The sequence below is a fragment of the Atractosteus spatula genome, chromosome 13 (genome assembly GCF_055471065.1).
Source record: "Atractosteus spatula isolate fAtrSpa1 chromosome 13, fAtrSpa1.hap1, whole genome shotgun sequence".
NCBI classification, from domain to species: domain Eukaryota; kingdom Metazoa; phylum Chordata; class Actinopteri; order Semionotiformes; family Lepisosteidae; genus Atractosteus; species Atractosteus spatula.
Window position 1 is genome coordinate 34,670,705 of NC_142718.1, and position 18,679 is coordinate 34,689,383.

At 40.7% G+C, this 18,679-nt stretch overlaps 1 protein-coding gene across 5 annotated transcripts in view; it reads right to left on the reverse strand.

Moving 5' to 3' along the window:
• Positions 1 to 18,679, reverse strand: part of map2 (microtubule-associated protein 2) — a 91,163-nt gene that overhangs the window by 39,252 nt on the left and 33,232 nt on the right. For 4 of the 5 annotated variants that reach the window (XM_088930741.1, XM_088930739.1, XM_088930740.1 and 1 more), the window contains exons 4-6: positions 18,364 to 18,647; positions 6,191 to 6,295; positions 1,948 to 2,022 (exon numbers count right to left, since the gene is read on the reverse strand). In XM_088930741.1, coding sequence (XP_088786867.1) covers positions 1,948 to 2,022; positions 6,191 to 6,295; positions 18,364 to 18,616 — 433 coding nt within the window. In that variant the 5' untranslated portion in view covers positions 18,617 to 18,647. Of the gene's footprint in view, positions 1 to 36; positions 253 to 1,947; positions 2,023 to 6,190; positions 6,296 to 18,363; positions 18,648 to 18,679 lie in introns of all 5 variants that reach the window. The other variant, XM_088930742.1, reaches the window with a different exon arrangement.

Genomic DNA, 18,679 nt, shown 5'->3' on the forward strand with positions numbered 1-18,679 from the left:
GTAAAAAACAAAAATGAGGAACCATGCGCGGTTCACCTTCAATCTGTCTAAACATGGCAGCTTGCCCTGAGGGGCGAGAGCCAGAGTGAGTCCACTCGGAGCTGAATAAGGGGTGCTCATAGTACTCGTCATCAGAGTGGTAGGGATCATCGTCGGGCACAGACACCGAGATGGAGGGGGCTAGGAACTTGCACCTCTCCCGAGAATTTTGGAACCGTCGGAGAGGGCCTGCCTTCTCCTCATCCCCTACATCTACAAACAGACACAGGAAGAGAACTGCAGGGAAAACCGAACAGAGAGAGACAGGCAAGACACATGGACACACAGAGACACGGACACTCACACGTGGGCACAGACACACATATGGACCCAGAACACTGAAGCCTGTGGTGGAAGAAAGCTAGCAGTGCAATCTGATGGGGCAGAGGGGAAGGGCTCTCATCTGCTCAGGAATGAGGAAAAGCTCCTCACATGGTGAGAAGATAAAGGAACACAATGAGAGTGAAATACACATACTGTATGTATATGCACAGGCATTACTGTATTTTTTTATTTACATATCAAAATCAAATGGAGAATATTCTATTTATATCACATTTGTAACCTTTTTTTTTAATTTACAGTACCAGTATAAAACAAGCAAATGAAAAATGAAAACCAATGGACACTTTCATATAAATATTCTTGGAATGCACTACAGTCTGATATCATCCTAGAATAAGAAATGGCTTGTCATAATTCGTTAAGAGTGTGTTTTTAAAAAGCTTTTTGCTTCACAGGAAGATTTTCAAATTGTTTTCAGAAAATCACTGTTAAAATCTAAAGGTACAAAGTGAAAACAAAGGGGCAGAAAAAATAAAAACATTTTTTCCGCTTATTCATAATTTTGGAATTTGCTGTTCAGGGTCTGGAAATCCTGTACTGCAGCAAAAAAAAGTTTGCATGTTGTCCTGTAAGCTCAGCGTCTTCTGATTTAGCTTGTGTGTGGAAGATGTCCTTATTGTATCATAAGATGTCCCCTCACCCCCATCCAACCAGCCCCATGAAAAACAAGGGTCAAAACAAAACACATTTTTTTTTCTAAAGACAGGCTCCATCCACTGGCTTGTTCTGGAGCACATGTGATCACTAAAATCAGACAGTGAGAGACACAATCAACACAACATGAGGAAAAACAATGGACACAAACAAGCATAGGACAGCATCAACAACAACAACAATATCCACAACAACAAAAACATGCAAAATAAAGACAAGATAAAAAAAACATCTTGGTAGGGACATACAGGGGTTATAGTGGTTGACAGGCTAAGGGGGAGGGGCAGCAGGGGAGAGGGGTGAGGTGAGGGCTCATTTCATGACATCATGCAGACGCCATATCCAGCCAACATTCCGAGAGCTGTAACTGGGGGACACCCTGGGCAGGTGGAGGACCATGGCACCAGTTACCAGGTAGATGGAGATGAGAGCAGTTTAGCTCACTAACTATTAGGAAGACCCCTTCCCGTGACGAGGAGAAGAAGGAACATGTATCCCGTCCTATGCAAACTCAATAACTCCAGGCCCTAAGTTATGGTTGATGCCCCTAGACTTTTCCACACTCATCCACGTGTGGAGCCCAGGAACCACCTGTGCCTGGCTCATCTCCAAGCCTTTCCATTCAAGAATTCCTTATCACCTTATATGAGAGAATGGTTACAACACCTGAGAGAAAAACAGACAGTGGGGGCAACACCCATCCAATGGCAGCCCTTAGCTGGGCTGTGCACTAGAGTAGGCTTGTGTCAGACCCCCTCTCCACCAAAAAATTAGCAACCCTAACCCAATTTGTAGCAGCCATATAGCAATAACCAGCCTGCCTTTCTTTTTGACACTTGTTTTTACTTTCTGCTTCTTTCTGGCTTTTTCCAGGAAGGATGAAGTGAGCAGCAGTCCCTGAGCTCCTACCTTCCTCCAGGGGTCCGATCTGCTCTGAGGCTGGAGAAGGGGGAGGGGAGGGTGGCAAATTGGCAGAGTCTTCAACTGCAAGAAGAAAAAGACAGAAGGCAGAAGGAATTTAAAAAAAAATTACATCTACTGCATGTTAGGCCAACACTGAGCTCTAGCTAATAACTAAAGCAAATAATTTTCTGCCAAGGGTTCAGAATTCAAGTTGGTTGCTTGCAATAAGCAAGGAGTGGTGAATTAACCTAGCTATGAGTGGTATAATCTTGTGATTTTAGTTATAAACCATATTCAGAAACCTTAGCCACCACCACCGGAAGGACAAATTAGATGAGGTGATCCAGCACATGACCGCACTTCTGGAAGACTGAATAATTAAAAAAAACATAAAATAAGGATTCAAACAAATTTCCTTATTTCAACACTTCTGTGAAACCTCAAACCCAGGCTGCGAAGCCTGGGTGGCACAAAGCACTGAATGCACTCAACAGCATTACCTCCAGAAGACCCACGGTATAAAATGGAACAATCATTGCTTCATATACCAGTGTGCCCACTGACACCAGTACCTACAGTACCACCGATAAAAATTATATATACAACATTGGACAGGCACTATGTGTGGATGTCTGCATAATGTATGTATAATAAAACCACTACTGTACTCCCAACCCTACCAAAGAAAGGACTCACAAGGCATGAGGAAATGCTCCTAGGACAATCTGAAAACTCTCAAAACAAATACTGAAAACTGTGAAATGGACATCAAGAAGATTCATCCTACAGAAAAACTGTCTTACCCTAGAGGCAAAAAATTGCAGAAAGAGGGATGCAACCCTTTTATCAACCAGTTATGACATGTGCCACACAGTCTGCAGTTTATGAATAAATGTCTTCGGTCATTAACTAACGCATCTACAATTCCCTACTTGATCTGAGTAAGAGATTTTTCTCAACCACAAGGAACAACAGAAAGAGATGTCCCTTAAAATGATTATCAAACTTGTTTGCAGAAAAAAAATGCTTGCAGTTAAAATTTACATAACTATGTTACAGAATTTGAAGAAATTTTACACTTTCATTCTCAATTCAAAAACACCTGAATTACAGTGGTGCTCGGGACCCCTGAGTGCTCCTGACAGTTTGTCACGAAAGAGCGTCTTGTTCCATATTAAGAACAGTGCTGAATTGATTCCTGTAAATTATAGGGTACTTCCAGCCTTGTCTCGTTTGGTATTTTTAATCCTGGCAAAGCAATCAGTCCAAAATCCTTTAGTCCAAAAACCGTGAAATCCAGATGAGACGACAACTAGACAAAGTTAAAAAACGGAACAGGATCCGGTGCAGGGAGAGGAAATAAAAACAGGCATGACGAGGCCAGGCGCTCTGAGCCCCGGACTCAGCTGGGTCAGGTCATCGAAAGGAGGCCTATGCCCTCAAGCCGCGGGCGTAGGGCGACTAGGTGATAGGTGGGCCTCCGGGCGTCAGTCTTCCTGTGCAGAGCCCGGAATAGAGTGAGCATCTGGCTTTTAAGGAGGGGCTGGATAGGAGGCAGGTGCACAAAATCAACTAAAATGTGAAAGAGCTGGAGCACCCTTAAGGGGGAGGGATTACAATTGTGACAGAGAGAGAACTAGAAATCAGGATCGAAGGGTTGAATAGCTCTAGCTGAGAAAAAGTCTCAATGGTGAGCGAGAACGGATTGAGCAAAGAGGGTTTAAATAGGAAGGAGTGTGGTATCAATCAGTGCACGAGTATGTGCTGTGCGGAGTGCCCATGGGTATGTGGTGATGCCTGCGTGCTGGCGTGCGATTTGTGACACCAAGCTTCCCAGTGTCTCCCACATGCTTCACAGAGTGAGCACTGATGGAAACAGAGCATCGGCCATTGACTTCAGTGCAAGCAAGTGGGAAATCCCAGAACACTGAAGGGAATTTCTAAGCAGTTAATAGCCCATGCATCCCAATGTGCATTTCCATTATTATTTTCTCAAGAATCAGTTTGGAATAAATATGGCAGCGTTCCAAAAGCACATAAATTGAAGCAAAACACTTCCAGCAAAGTATTAAATTGGAGTTACAAATGGAAATAACTCATAGTCAAGAAGAGCATTATTCAATTTGAAAACAAAACATGTCCTTTAAATTTATGTACAGGTCCAGGGTTAGTCCCTTCTTATTGTTAGTAATGCCCACAGCAGCACATTACCCATTTAATAAATTCAAGATATAAACTGATTACCCTTCCTATTTAGTTGATTTAGTAAAATAATTTCCTTGGATTAACACCTTTTTTCTTGCCAACATAAAAAAATGAAATGTTGAACACTTGCCGAGATCTGCACTGATAAGATGGAGCTGACTTATTAAGTGTCTTGGTATTGATGTATTTTGGTTCACAGTATAGAAGGGTGAACCTACACATACCGCGACAAACATGTGCTCAAACACCTACACCATACATAAAAGTAAATTTTCATTTCCAAGCCATGATCTTTCAATTGCTAGTGTTGGTAACCCTCCGTTGTGAACTTCCTCCTCCTGCAGTGTCTGAAAGACTGCAGATGGGTAACGTCTGCATCTCTGAGAACACTCTGTGCAAACACTCCACAGTCTGCATCTCTCTGCTGCTTCCTGCTCAAGCCCACATTGGACCTGCATTACAAGTGGCAGACACTGTCCTTTGTACCCAGTTAGCATAAAAAATCCGAAAGCACAATGCAGAGTTGTTAAAACTGCTGATAATAAACAAAATGCACAGCGATACAAAATGTAGAAACAACTGTAAAATGTAGCATAAATAACCACCTTTATCCCAACATTAAAATAACCACTATTATCCTGAATTCTAACCCATATTTATTCTTCTAAATAAACACTGTTGTTTGACTTTTGAAGGCTGAGTTACAATTCCATTTAAATGAGTCTTCATAGCCTTTCCAGTGTCCTCAAGGCACGTCTAAATACATCAAAATGGACACTGACATGATAGATGATAGAACCTTAACAAAAATGCAAACTAAGAGGAAGGTTGGACTGTTTTATCCCGTTTACTTTCAGTCTATTCACAAGACTGAGAATGACTGCAGAGGTCTGGAGAGCTGCCACTGCGGTGCACGTCAGCTCTTGTTAAGGCTGCTTGCGTGAAGTGAGAGCCCACGCCTTCAGGGTGCAGGACTGCCTGACCACTGCGGCCACTGTGCCTGACACTCACAGAGCGAAGGAGGGGACCGACGGCAGATCAGGAAATGGCTTCTCCTGAAATTCTTTCACAGCGAGGTTTTGACTTTTATAGGATAACAGAGAAAGAGAAATGCTTCTCTTTGGGTTTAGTCCCCAGGAGAGGTTGGTGACCTTCACTCAGAGAGCCCACTACATCTGATGAAGGCTTCAAACTGAATTACAGTACGAAATGCCCTGGTAACAGTGGGCCGTGTTTTAGAATGCACTGGTTACACTTCAGTGTAGAGATTGTAAAACACACTTTATTAATGCATAGTAAACAAGCTATAAACATGTAATCGTTCACATACTGTATAAGACCAATCTTGGGTTTTGTTATTCAACAGCTTTAATCTTAACTGGGAATTAGTGATGAGTAGATTATTAATGCTAAGTTAACATTCTCTCTATTGCAGTTTATAAAAATGTTGGATTAATTATTCAGTATAAATGGAACTTGCCATCCTTAATTTAAAGCTTTTCAGAATGATGCAAACACTGTAACAAAGCTAAAACTAAAATAACAAAAAAAAACACCTGCTGGTGTACATTAGTGGTAAATGTTTTAAGAAGAGAACACCTTATGGCAATCTGCAAACATAAAGAAGCAATAAAAAAGGCCAAATCTCTGACTTGTTTAGCGAGACATCTGCAATTCTGGTATATTCCTTATATATTACTTTGGCACATTCCATAGAATTGTTTTGTTAAAACATTGTGAAATTTCATCAGCTGTTATAAGATCTGGGGATTTATGCTGCCGCACAAACACACACACACACACACACACACACACACACACAAAAGTCTATTCACAGAACAGTATGCCTTACCTGCACAGGTCCTGTTACAGGGATGAACCCCATTAATGAATTTAAATTGCGCCCCGTCCAAGAAAGCAAAAGAAAACAAGAGGCCTGTTCCCTGTGCTTGTGGCCTGTTTGACTGGGACTGCGTTCCTAGGCAACCCTTGGCAACCCCAAGCTCCTCCCCCTCCACCCCCTCCCCTGGCCCCTGGGTCCTACCTGAGGGCAGCCTCTTGGCCGTTTCCTTGTGGGGATCCTGCTCCCCCTTCAGCACCGCTACAGCCTCCGCTGTCACCTCCTGCACGATCCGAGCCGACACTTGTTCTGGGCGACACAAACCACATGATCACCCAGTGTATGACTATCACAGAGACAAACATTGTTTGTGTGGGGGTGTGATGTTTGTGAATCCACACTGCTCCATGACACCTAATGTGTAACAAAATCACAACCTACCACAGATGGAGAGCTTCGGCACTCCTCTTCATTACCTTGTGGCAGACAGGTAAAAAACTTCCAGTTTAAGCTAGCATTACACCTACCTTAATTTGCATTGCTGAAAATTGGGTCTGTTTCCTTGTTCCGTTAAGATGTTTGTTTACATGCTAATTAAAAGAGCTGAAACAAAACAACAGGTTTTCTGCCTATCCAAAACTCAGAGACAGCACGATGATTTTAAGGGTGAACTCCCCTTGTACTGCACAACAGTAAGGGGGCAGAGAGCTGGTTAAATCAGAATGACGTACAAAAATAGAAGGATATTTGTATATATTTTCAAATAGAATAATAGAAGAATACACGTTCAGGCTGATTGAGTATTACCACCCCAGAAAAACAGCCTGTATAATTTACATCAAGACTCCCCTTTGAATTTCAGCTCTTTCAGTTCCATTCTAAAACTTTTATTTGTGTAGTTTCACCCAAGAAAGGTTGGCTGTTAAGGTTGAGCCCGGAGAACACCAGACAGTGGAGAGACCGATGCTGTCTGGCACATACAGAGCTGACATTTCCCTCTTCCACCTTGAAGAACATTGTCAGTGACATTTGACAGTGTCAGCCCACTTCATCATGATTAATACTGGCTTTGGCAATCAGCTGGGGAGTGGAAGCTTTTACTGCTGTCCCAGAATAGAAAGTATAAAGGAATAAGTGCCTTTGATATATGTCATTCTTACTCAGTAATGTCTTATAGGAATTAGGCTCAGGCTGGGCTGGTTCTGTATTTTAAACTGCTAGTATCTTGAGTGAATGGCTTGGGTGAACAGTCCTCATTTAAGAGAATTAATATTAACAGAAAGATTTAGGTTTATAGGTTTATATTTAGGTAATTTAGGTACATAGAAGACACATTTTTCATTTTCATTCACCTGAGCTAAACCTTGACAGACATTTGGCACTTTAGCAGCATTTCTAAGGAATACCATAAAGGAATAAAGAAAAAAAATCACTGTCCTTTCAAAGGTAAATCTGCTATTCATAACTTATTAGGGACCTTTCAATAAAACAGAGTTTAAACAATCTAACCTCCTGGAAAATATCTACTGAAAGGAAAGGGTTCATGCTCAAAAGATTAACTCCATTATCTATGGTAATAGAAATGAAACGAACAACATGGTCCTCTCATTTGTAATTTTGCTTATGTTCTTATGCCTGGCCAAATCAGCTTTGGAAACAGCAGCCCTGCACTCAAAGATTACAAAAAGATATTTTCAACGACTAGATTAAGGCTTTTGCCTCAATTTCCCATGTGTAACTCATAGAAGGACCCCTGTAATGAAGCCAGAAGCTGTACTGTAAGTCCTGATGCAGAATGGTATAAGCTCTAGAGACTGCTAGACACATCTGGATCCTTTCTGTAACTTTTACTTTTAACTTTATAATGCACGATCACACGATTTGCATTAGAACTAAGTCAGAAATTTAATAATGGCATGGTACAAGTAGACATAGGAATAAATTCAGTTGATCTGAATATGTTTCACTGACTAAGACTGCACAGTGTGTCTTGGGATGTGTGCTCTGTGAATGGCCCCTGGTGAACCTTGTGTTGCAATTAAGTCAGCCCACACTGGCCTTAGCGCACAGGACTGAAGCTTCCAGGGGTTTACACTTTCTTTAACTACCCACTGCAATTTGTTTTTGTATGGAGCAGGAGTGGGCAGAGTAGGATGGTGGGTTTTATAATGGACTTGAAATTAAAGCAATTTACTCAGCATTGATGACTAAGTCTTGAATTGTTTTTCACAATGCATCAACCGTGCAGGTATACAAACCAGCTCAAACAACACATTTTTACCAAACTGTTCAAAAGTCACCTAACATCTTCCTCCTACATTAGGTCTGAACTGGGACCTAATTTCACTGGCCATATGTCACTGGGAAACTACAAAGAAATGAAAACACAGAAGCAAGAAAGTCTTACATAGAAATTGTGTGTTATCAAGACACCGTAGCTACTGAAACTCACTGTCAAGGTGAGAAAAATGGTGAAACTCAACTCAAAGGCATTATTCTCAACATCATACAAACTGTACATATACAGTATAATTGTGAAAAAAGAACAAGCAAAAAGCAATGTTTTTCCAATTAAACCTCCTCTGTTAACCAACCTATCATGACGGCCATATACCTTGACTTGATCTATTCCTCTGACTCATAATACAAAACTATCAAAAATGATAAAAATCCAAAACCTAAGTTGTTTCAAGGAACATTTGCAACTTCACATCCAAAGCTATCACCATGACAACAATAACTCAGCAATGAAAAGTTCAAAGACCAACCAATTATAGACGGCAGTCCCTTCATACACCAGCTCTGTTAACAAGAAATGTCAGGTTGGTCTATATAGCACCACCTGAAACACACAGGATAAGTGAACCACTGAAATATGTCTCACCTACTCCAATCTGTTTTTCATACCCTTATAATCTTATGACCACCTAAAAACTAATTTAGAAAATATATGTGGGCACATCCTATTCTTATGCTGTTTTCACGCTATTCTATGTATCCAATGTAATCATTGCAAAAGGGAAAATCGCAGAAGGTTATGGACTGTTGTCTGCAAAAACCTTTTTTTTGTGTTGGTGATTAATACAATATTATGTTATTCACTGACAAGCAGAAAGAGATGTTCATTCATCAGAAGTGTAGGTCTTTTGTCAATGCAAAATAACAAAGATGGTTGTTCATTGAAAAAAAACAAACAAATTCTTGCTGTTATGCAGAAAGAAACTGCAAAACATTAATGGGATGGGTAAAATGTGCATTGATTATTTTTCCTCCAGCAAGACCTTCCTGTTACCACATTGGTGGATCCAATTACCTCCTACTGCGTACTGTATACCCACTACACAAGGGCTCCCAAACAAGTACACCCACAGATCTGGCCTCCCACTCTCACACCCCCACAGACACACTTACTCATCGGAAACGCTCGCTCCCTTTATTCACAAGCGCCAAAGCAGGAGATCAATACTTACTCTTTGCGCATTAGACGAAATACCCACATAAACGTTTAAGAGTTTGGTCATGCAGATTTACTGAACGTGCATCATTTTAAAAAGGCTTCCTAAAGCACAATGACATGAATCTCAAATTGATCAAATATTTTAAGCCTATCAATAAAAATCTGAACTATAATGTTTTTTAAATCTATTTCAAAGGTAACAGTATGAATCCATTAAAAATTAAATTGATAATAAAACATTTTATATCTATCAGTACAAAATTGAACTATAGTTTTTTCTTCATCTATTTAAAATTTAATTACAATGAAAGGATGCTAAATTCAGAACCAGATTATATATATTTTTGCCACACATGTAGTAAATATGTGATCAATAATACACATCTCAAGAGATTACTTTCTTCTTTGGACAAAATATTCTGAGACTCATATCTTAACATTTCAAACAGTATCCCCTTAGAAAGTGATGCAAACTTAAAATGTACTGGCTAGAGAAAAGAGTTAATCTATTCAAGAACCAGGAGATGTAGTTCAATTACAACTCTTTTTAATTCATCACACACAGTACATCCATAGCTTGCTCATAAATATGCAAACCCTACAGTACCATATCATCATACTGGATTGTCTGTGCAAAGACAAGGAAAGGAAAATGACAGTTTGTGTGCAATTAGGCAGGATTCCTGATTCCCAGCAACATATACAAAGGCACAAAACAAACCAGAAAAATAGACAGGGCAGAACATATTTCTAATACATTATGTTGTAAGATCTTTATCAGCTACAGATACAGTATGTGCTTCAAAAGTTAGCCACAACCACCCACACACACATACTGTACAATATACTCTCTTGAGGAGCAAAAGAGCCTGTTCAAATATTAACCCACATACAGTAACAACACATTGCTAGACTTCAAATGAGACTCACTGTGGATCTTCCATGACAAAACAAAACAGGAACAAAGCCTCTCTGTGAGAAGGTGGAGGATATGTAGTGAAAAAAAATCAAACACACTGTACCCCCAGTACCCCCTCTATTGAATTTCCTGTTTTTATAAAGCGGCAGTTAACATTAAATCAAAATAACTCACCCAGCGCCTAATAGCAACCCTTTCAGAAATAGAACAGGCTTTGGCTTTTGAAAAAATAATAAAAGAGAATGTTAATGATTGACTCACTTAGAAAACAGCAGATTCCTGAAGGACTTTTACACAGCACAGCTCGTCTGAATGCCTGATCTGCCTGTACAGACAATATGGAATACCAATAACCCACTGTCACACATGCACAAACACTGGGCTTCTGACGGCTGATTGCAGGCCTGTGCCAAGAATCCTTGGTGCATGAAGTGAACGGTTGCCCTGGCAACACTAAGCTCAGCCTCCTACCAGAACCTAAAGTCACTGTTGTTTTCTTATCCACTCCTCACAAGACACTAGCGAGCACTGAGGCTGCTCTTTTTAATTATAATTCATATATAATTAAAACACTTATATAGCGCTTTTCTGGACACTCCACTCAAAGCGCTTTACAGGTAATGGGGACTCCCCTCCACCACCACCAGTGTGCAGCCCCACCTGGATGATGTGCACCAGAACACTCACCACCACCACAGCTATCAGTGGGGAGGAGAGCAGAGTAATGAAGCCAATTCATAGACAGGGATTATTAGGAGACCATGATTGGTAAGGGCCAATGGGAAATTTGGCCAGGACACCAAGGTTACACCCCTACTCTTTTCGAGAAACACCCTGGGATTTTTAATGACCACAGAGAGTCAGGACCTCGGTTTTACATCTCATCTGAAGGACGGCGCCTGTTTACAGTATAGTGTCCCCGTCACTATACTGGGGCATTAGGACCCGCATGGACCGCAGGGTGAGCACCCCCTGCTGGCCCCACTAACAGCTCTTCCAGCAGCAACCTTAGTTTTTCCCAGGAGGTCTCCCATCCAGGTACTGACCAGGCTCACACCTGCTGAGCTTCAGTGGGCTGCCAGCTGTGAGTTGCAGGGTGATATGGCTGCTGGCTATTTTTGAAGGGCTGCTGCAGTTTCTGACAGAAGGCCAGTCCACATCCTCCGGTACAGTCGTGCAGCGTCCCTGCAGGGGTTACTGCATTTTACCTGATGTCTGTGAGCTTTAATGGGATGGGTGACTCGTTGTTCAAATGCAGTAAACGTTTTAATTATTTTATGTGGCCAATAGGGTAAGGCAGAACATATCACTCCTGAAATTATACTTATATGGCAGTTTGTTTTTCATTCAGAAGTTTAACCTTTGTCAATACTGTACTGCATCATATATTATACCATTACTGTAAAGGAAATATATTTTCAGAAACTGCACTAATGCCAAAAAATAACCTTTATCACAATAATATATCACTAAATAAATTATGCATAGCCAATGAAACAAAAAAGAAAAAAACAGTAACCTTAACAACTTAGTCCTTAAACTTATTTTGTTGCATTGTTGCAAAATCTAAACACATGTAGGTCTTTGCTACAAACTATAGGCCTACTGTACTTATGCAAAAAACACTAATTGAGTATCTTAGAATAACTTCAGAGATGTAAACATGGTTTATCCTGCGTGAATAATTTGACATATTTTGTGAGCTTCCTAAAACTATCATGTTTTTTGAAGAACATAGGAAAGTCTACACATAGGAGAAGGCTATTCAACCCATTAAGCCCATTTGGTAGTTGGGAGCTAATTGATGCAAGAACCTCATGCAGCAGTTTTCTGACACAAGTCAGGATATTTGCTTCAACAATATGATTGTGGAGCTTGTTTCATACTCCCAGAACCCTTTAAGCCAAGATGTTCCTCCTGTTCTTAGTTTTATAATCACTTCCTTATAGTTTTCACTTATTAAATGTATTACTTTTCCCAAGGGAATAACAAAAAGGCAGATGGACAGATGTCCTTAGTCATAGTCCAGGTGTCCGGGCCTAGTGATGATTTTTATGTTCACTAAGTTCTTACTATCACTTATTAAAGCAGGGAATAATAATAATAATTCCTTACATTTATTTAGCGCTTTTCTGGACACTCCACTCGAAGTTCTTTACAGGTAATAGGGACTCCCCTCCACCACCACTAATGTGTAGCCCCACCTGGATGATGCGACAGCAGCCATAGTGCACCAGTATGCTTACTGACCATCAGCTATCGGTGGGGAGGAGAACAGAGTGATGAAGCCAATTCATAGATGGGGATTATCAGGAGGCCATGATTGGCAAGGGCCAATGGGAAATTTGGCCAGGATGCCGGGGTTACACCCCTACTCTTTTCGAGAAACACCCTGGGATTTTTAATGACCACAGAGAGTCAGAACCTTGGTTTTACGTCTCATCCGAAGGACGGTCAGTATACTGGGGCATAAGGACCCCAACAGACTGCAGGGTGAGCTCTCCCTGCTGGCCCCACTAACATCTCTTCCATTTTAGACATATTCATAACAACAAATGTAATTTCACTTCATGCAGAGACTGTAGGGTATAATAATATTATAAAACAATGCTGTGCTATCACAGGTCAGCAGCCAGGCCTTGGGGACAATAGGATAACTTGGGAGCCAATGAGAATCAGCCTCCTGAAGGTGACTTGTGAGTACAAGGAGCCAAGGACTGCTATCTCCACAAATAACATGTTGAACTAATTCTGTTTTTCCTATCTCGTCTTTCAGTTAAAGTCACATTGGCGACTGCAGCCGGCCTTGATTTCTGAGGAGGTGTTCTCGGGGGATCAGCAGTTCTGCAGCGATTGTCCAGTGTTAGAAAGAGCTGGAATGGGAGCTGGCAGCATGGATGGTGTGGAGAGGACAGAGAAAGTGATGGACACTGCCCTGGCCAGCACTGTTGCAGAAGGAGCGTAGAAATCTCTTTTCTGTCCTCAACACCTGAAAGTCTATAAGACTCCATAGCTTGAAAGCACTTTGAATGGCTCGACCACCTCATCAGACCAATGTCTTTTGCAAATGACACTACGAGACAGCACCTTTGAGAACAACCATTCAACCATTATGAACCATTTATATCAAAAGACAAAAAAGGGCGTCACTCTGTTATAAATCACAGGCATCAAATATTTAAGGCCAAGCAGTTTGCCAGTGTTAGTTACTTTATCAAGACGCGTCTTGGTTCAGAAGACCACCTCACACACTATTTCTAAATATCTATGAGTGCTAACAAACTCAATTGACTGTAAGCCAAAATCCAGCACAAGCTTAACAGCGGTACCTTCATTTGTTTGTTTCTTTTTGCTCTTTCTCACAAAGAAAAAGTTAAGCAGCCAGTATAATGCTTCAATGGCAAAATGTTGTCAGGTGGGCTTTTAAATGCTGAAGTGCATTTTGAGGTTGAAACTGACAATTTAAGCTATTCATCTAGGTTTTAAGGAATCAATGTGACCTCAAATAAAAGTACAGTACTTTCAAGTGAAGACTAGGCAAATGACCTACAGTAGTGTAGGTCAAGCCTCTTAACATATATAAAACAGAATAAAAAAGAACAGTAAAAAATAAAAATTATAGTGTAAGGAGTTTTGGACATTATTCTGGACACATATTACAGCAGCACTGAGTACAATGACTGCATTATTATTTTCATCAGTCTATTGATGAGCCTTTCCCTTCCAGAATTCCTTGACAGATTGAGTGACTGCAGTGTCATGTTGGCTTGAAACAATAACAGTACATATTGGAATTGGCCCAGTTTATTGCTAAATAGTCAATTTTGTTTTGTACTCAAGGACCATATGCTGATGGCCCTGTGTGCCTAAAATCTATTATCTGGAAAAACAGAACCGGCAAAACGGCATCCTACAATAAGTAAAATCGCAAAGCCTAGATGTGAACTGTCACATGAAGAAGCTTACTGTAGTCATACCAGTTCAAGGCTAAAACATGTTACATTACAATACAACAAGGATCTTAAGGGACCTTAACAAAAAAACCTTTTAAAGAGACCCCTGAGTCCAGCAAAAAAAAAACGTGTCAAATCTGTCTCCTCCTCCATATTAGATGGAGTTCTCAATTGAAAAGCAGCCTGTATGAACTGTAGGCGTGGTACATTGATTTTCCTGCTCATGGGGCTTTTGTTCAGGAAGGAACAATTAATTAATTAAACTCCTCCACCAGGCTAGGTAATTTAGATTAATTACATCTAAAAAACAGAACAGTATTATGGAATAACAGATTATCTGTCAAGTATCTGTACATTACAAAAAAGGCATGATCAATGTAGACATTCTATGTTTAATCCAATCAACTGTACAGAATGGACCAAAACCACAGACAAATGACATTTGTGAAAATATCATTTCACATTTGACAGCAGAAATGTGGTTTACGTACTCATTCTGATATCTCGGTAAATATACAAGTCTATCAAACTCTAATGTGGCAAAGCAAATATCTCCAGAAGTCAAAAGAGTCTTGCTTTTACCACTGATATAGATTTTTTACCAGTGGTTAGAGGCAAACAACAAGATTTAATGGTTGCAGACATTTTTAGAGTCAAAAAATGTCCTGCCACTGTTGTTACCAAGAGTATTTTTCAGCATAGAGAAGTGTTTGTTGGGATACTGTAAATAAAACAAAAATTGAGTTTCAGACTCATTCCTAGCCTGGTAGATGACATTCACTGCATTCGCACAAAAATTGCTTAGAAAAAAATATCAACAGAAAAGCATGACACGAGGCTGGAAAAAAAAATCTCAGAATATTCAACTATACCTGCTGCCATAGCAACTAAATGGAGAAAACCAAACACGCCTACTCCTTCATTTTCTAGGGAGATGGAGATTTTTACTGTTAATTACTGCTGCAAAAATAACACACAGCTCAAATCCTTAGGCTTAAAAAAAACCCAATCTCCTACACAATGTGAGGCAGGGCTTCTCACATAGCACATCTTTTCAGATGCTCGATAAGATTAGCTTCATCTGATAGCCTTTTACTCTCCTGATGTGAATAAAGGAATAACCAGCAACCAAGGCTCTGCTTTCCTGATTCTTCTGTCCATCCATCCATTTTCTAACTGCTTCTTCCAATTCAGGATGATGGGGGAGCTGGAGCCCATCCCGTCAAGCAATGGGCGCAAGGCAGGGTACATCCTGGATGGGATGCCAGTCGATCGGAGGGCCACACTGCGATCCGGTCACACCCTAGGGCCAGTTTTCCCAGAAGCCAATTAACCTGCAAGTATGTTTTCGGACTGTGGGAGGAATCTGCAAAAACCCCCACGAACACTGGGAGAACGTAAAAAGTCCATGTAGACAGCACCCCAGGTCCCGAACTGAACCCGGGGCCCTAGTGCTGCAAGGCAGCCATGCTAGCCACTGCGCCACTGTGCCACCCCTTTTCTGTTCATTTAAACAATATAAAACGACCCCCACCGAGAAGGATTCAGCACCTAAAAACTAATCCGACAGAGAAAAATGATTCAGTGTGGAGCGAACTGCAGTGTGTTTGTTATCCTCCCCACAGTGGATAAAGCTGATGTAGTCGAGTAAGAAGAAAACTGAATGGGGAGGAAGAGCAACCTTAAAACAGATGTTACTGGAGCAGGTTGGGAGATCGCTCTTTAACGGCGCAAGCGATAGGAGGAAGAAAAAGAAGCATTTCCTTTGTAGTTTCCTGGGAGAAAACAGAAGACATGAAACAATCCGAGAGCATGCCATCACCAGGGCCCTTCTCGTTTCTCCCACCCACAACTCCCTCTCATCCAGTTCAGCTCCTTGTTCTATCCACACGCCACTCTTCATTCAAAAGACCTCAAGACAGCTTATCTAAATGGACAGCGGTTATGTGCTTTCACGAAACAAAAAATAATTTGATGTGAAAGCATGCAGACAAAAAAAAACAGGTTTTCTATGCCTCTGGAAGGGTATGATGAGATTTTCTGCACATTATGAGATCACTGTCTAATGGCCAGCTGCAGGATTTATGAGGCTGTGAGTCCTGTTGCCACTTAATAAAAACACTTTATCTGCTGTTAGTGTTTGCACACAATCACAAGAACAATAAAGTTGTTGTCAGCTACCATAAAATGTTTCCAACCAACTCAACAAAAGGACATCTAAAAAAGTCTAAATGCCATTTCAAGAGCAGCCAAGTTGCAAGTACATATTAAAAACAAATGCTAAAAAACACTGAACTGAAGGTGCAGCAGATCATCCATTATCCAGTGCCTAAGGGGAAAGTGACTGCAGGATTTTCAGAAACACCAGAAAAATCACATCTAAGGTTTTATAGTAGCTTATTTTTGCACATTCTTGTGTACATGCTTTTAATGTATCGACTTTGTTTACAGTATAAAAATACAGTATTACTTTACAAATACAACACAGAGTGCTTCAAAACACACACATAGACAACATACTGCACATACTGCATGTTACAGCACAGTATTGCAAAATCACAGTATTGTATAGTATACATTACTTCAGGTTATTCAATGCAAAGTACATTTTAGTACAGTACTGTACATATTCAATGAGAAAGAAAATGTTGCTTGTAAATTCTGTATGGCATATGGCAATTAAAATGAAATGCCTTTATATATTGTGTACAAGTCTAGACATATAATAAATACTGATCTTATAGCACAAAAAGATAAAATCACAGCAAAAATAAATATATATTCACCGTATCGTCAGGATTCATACACTGCTTTTGCCACAAAAGCTCAAATACACTCTAGTCTCTTTGAATTATCTCTGACTGTATTGGAAAATGTTGGAAGTTGGATTAACAGTTGCCAAACAATCAATGATCGAGTGTACTGCAAAAACAATGAAAAAGCATAATAATAAACAGAGCTTCTAAAAATATACACTAAAAAACAGAAATCCTACTCAGAATATAAAGTTATGTCAAGACAAATAAAAATAAGGAGCAACGTGGAAAAACTAAACATATTTATGTACTTCTGAACTCAGCAGTCTCCTTTCTTCTGAGTGGAGCAGTTAGCAGAAGATACAGACTGAGAAGTTAAAGGGGAACTGCAGTCCCAGTTTCTCAGAATAGTTATTAAATCATGGTAATGAGTTACATTAATTGACAGTATTGCAAAATTTTACAAATTCTGAATTAAGCACAAAATTGTGAACTTTGTGAATGTACTGTATGGTCGACATGTTGTCGCAAACCCTGGTTTCCCCACAGGCAAGAACAAGAACTCGCAAGAATTGTGACTTAAACCAGCCCTTCCTGATCACTAGTCACTGTAATGAATAATGTAATGTGATGTACGAACGAATAAGTACAGGTTGTGCAGCAGACATTTCACTGCAGAAATGTTCTTACGTTATCTGTATGCAGAGTTAACAAGTAGTATTTGTTGGCAACATTCTGTCTTGAAGTAGAGAGCAATATTTCTACTGGATTAAAAGAGATGTATTCACAACCCTTCTTGTTTAAAATGTAATAGGGCCAGTTCATGTCACTAGAAGCTGTGTTGCCTAGTTCTGAATCACAGACAATGGCAGCAATATGGCGCTGTCTATATCTGGAAATGTGGTCTATTTTGTGATGTAAATTGGAGGTTTTACAGTATATGTTACTGTGTACATTTTACTTTCAGTGTTGTTTGAAAAGCCCTTATCAAATGTCAATCTTTTCTAACCCCAGAATACACAAACAGCATTGCTGTTCCCCTCTTACTGCAACTTAACTTGTTAAGGTAAACACATTACAAGTATCGCACGATACATATCCAACTGTTCAAGTTAATTGTCAAAGATTTCACATAGTTAAACAAAAGCTCCATGAGAATGAAGATTACAAGACAATGTGGTGCCTAAGGATAAGTTATTGAGTTAAGTTACTGTCTGGAATTCGTCACTCCAGGATCACTCATGAACCAAGCAATGCTGAGCAGTCATTCCTGCTTGGTCTTGTGTCCTTACCTGCCGTGACTACATCTCCAGACGCCAGGTCTCCATTGAAGCCATTTTCCCGGGCAGCAGAGTAAGGGGCTGCGTGGGATTCCCCAGGCTGACAGCCCCGGTAGGAGGAGTACCCATTCTCACTGCGGGCAACAGGGGGCGCCGAGTCCTTGTAGTCAGGGGGTGGGCCGTGGGAGTGAGCGGCAGCATCGGTGCGAGGCCCCGGGGGTGCCCACTGGGGGGCGCTGTCCTCAGGCTGCCGGCCATCTGCCATCGCGACTCTGCAGGCTGCGTCGCTCTCCCGACTGCGCGGAGGTGTTGACAGAGGCGGGGAATG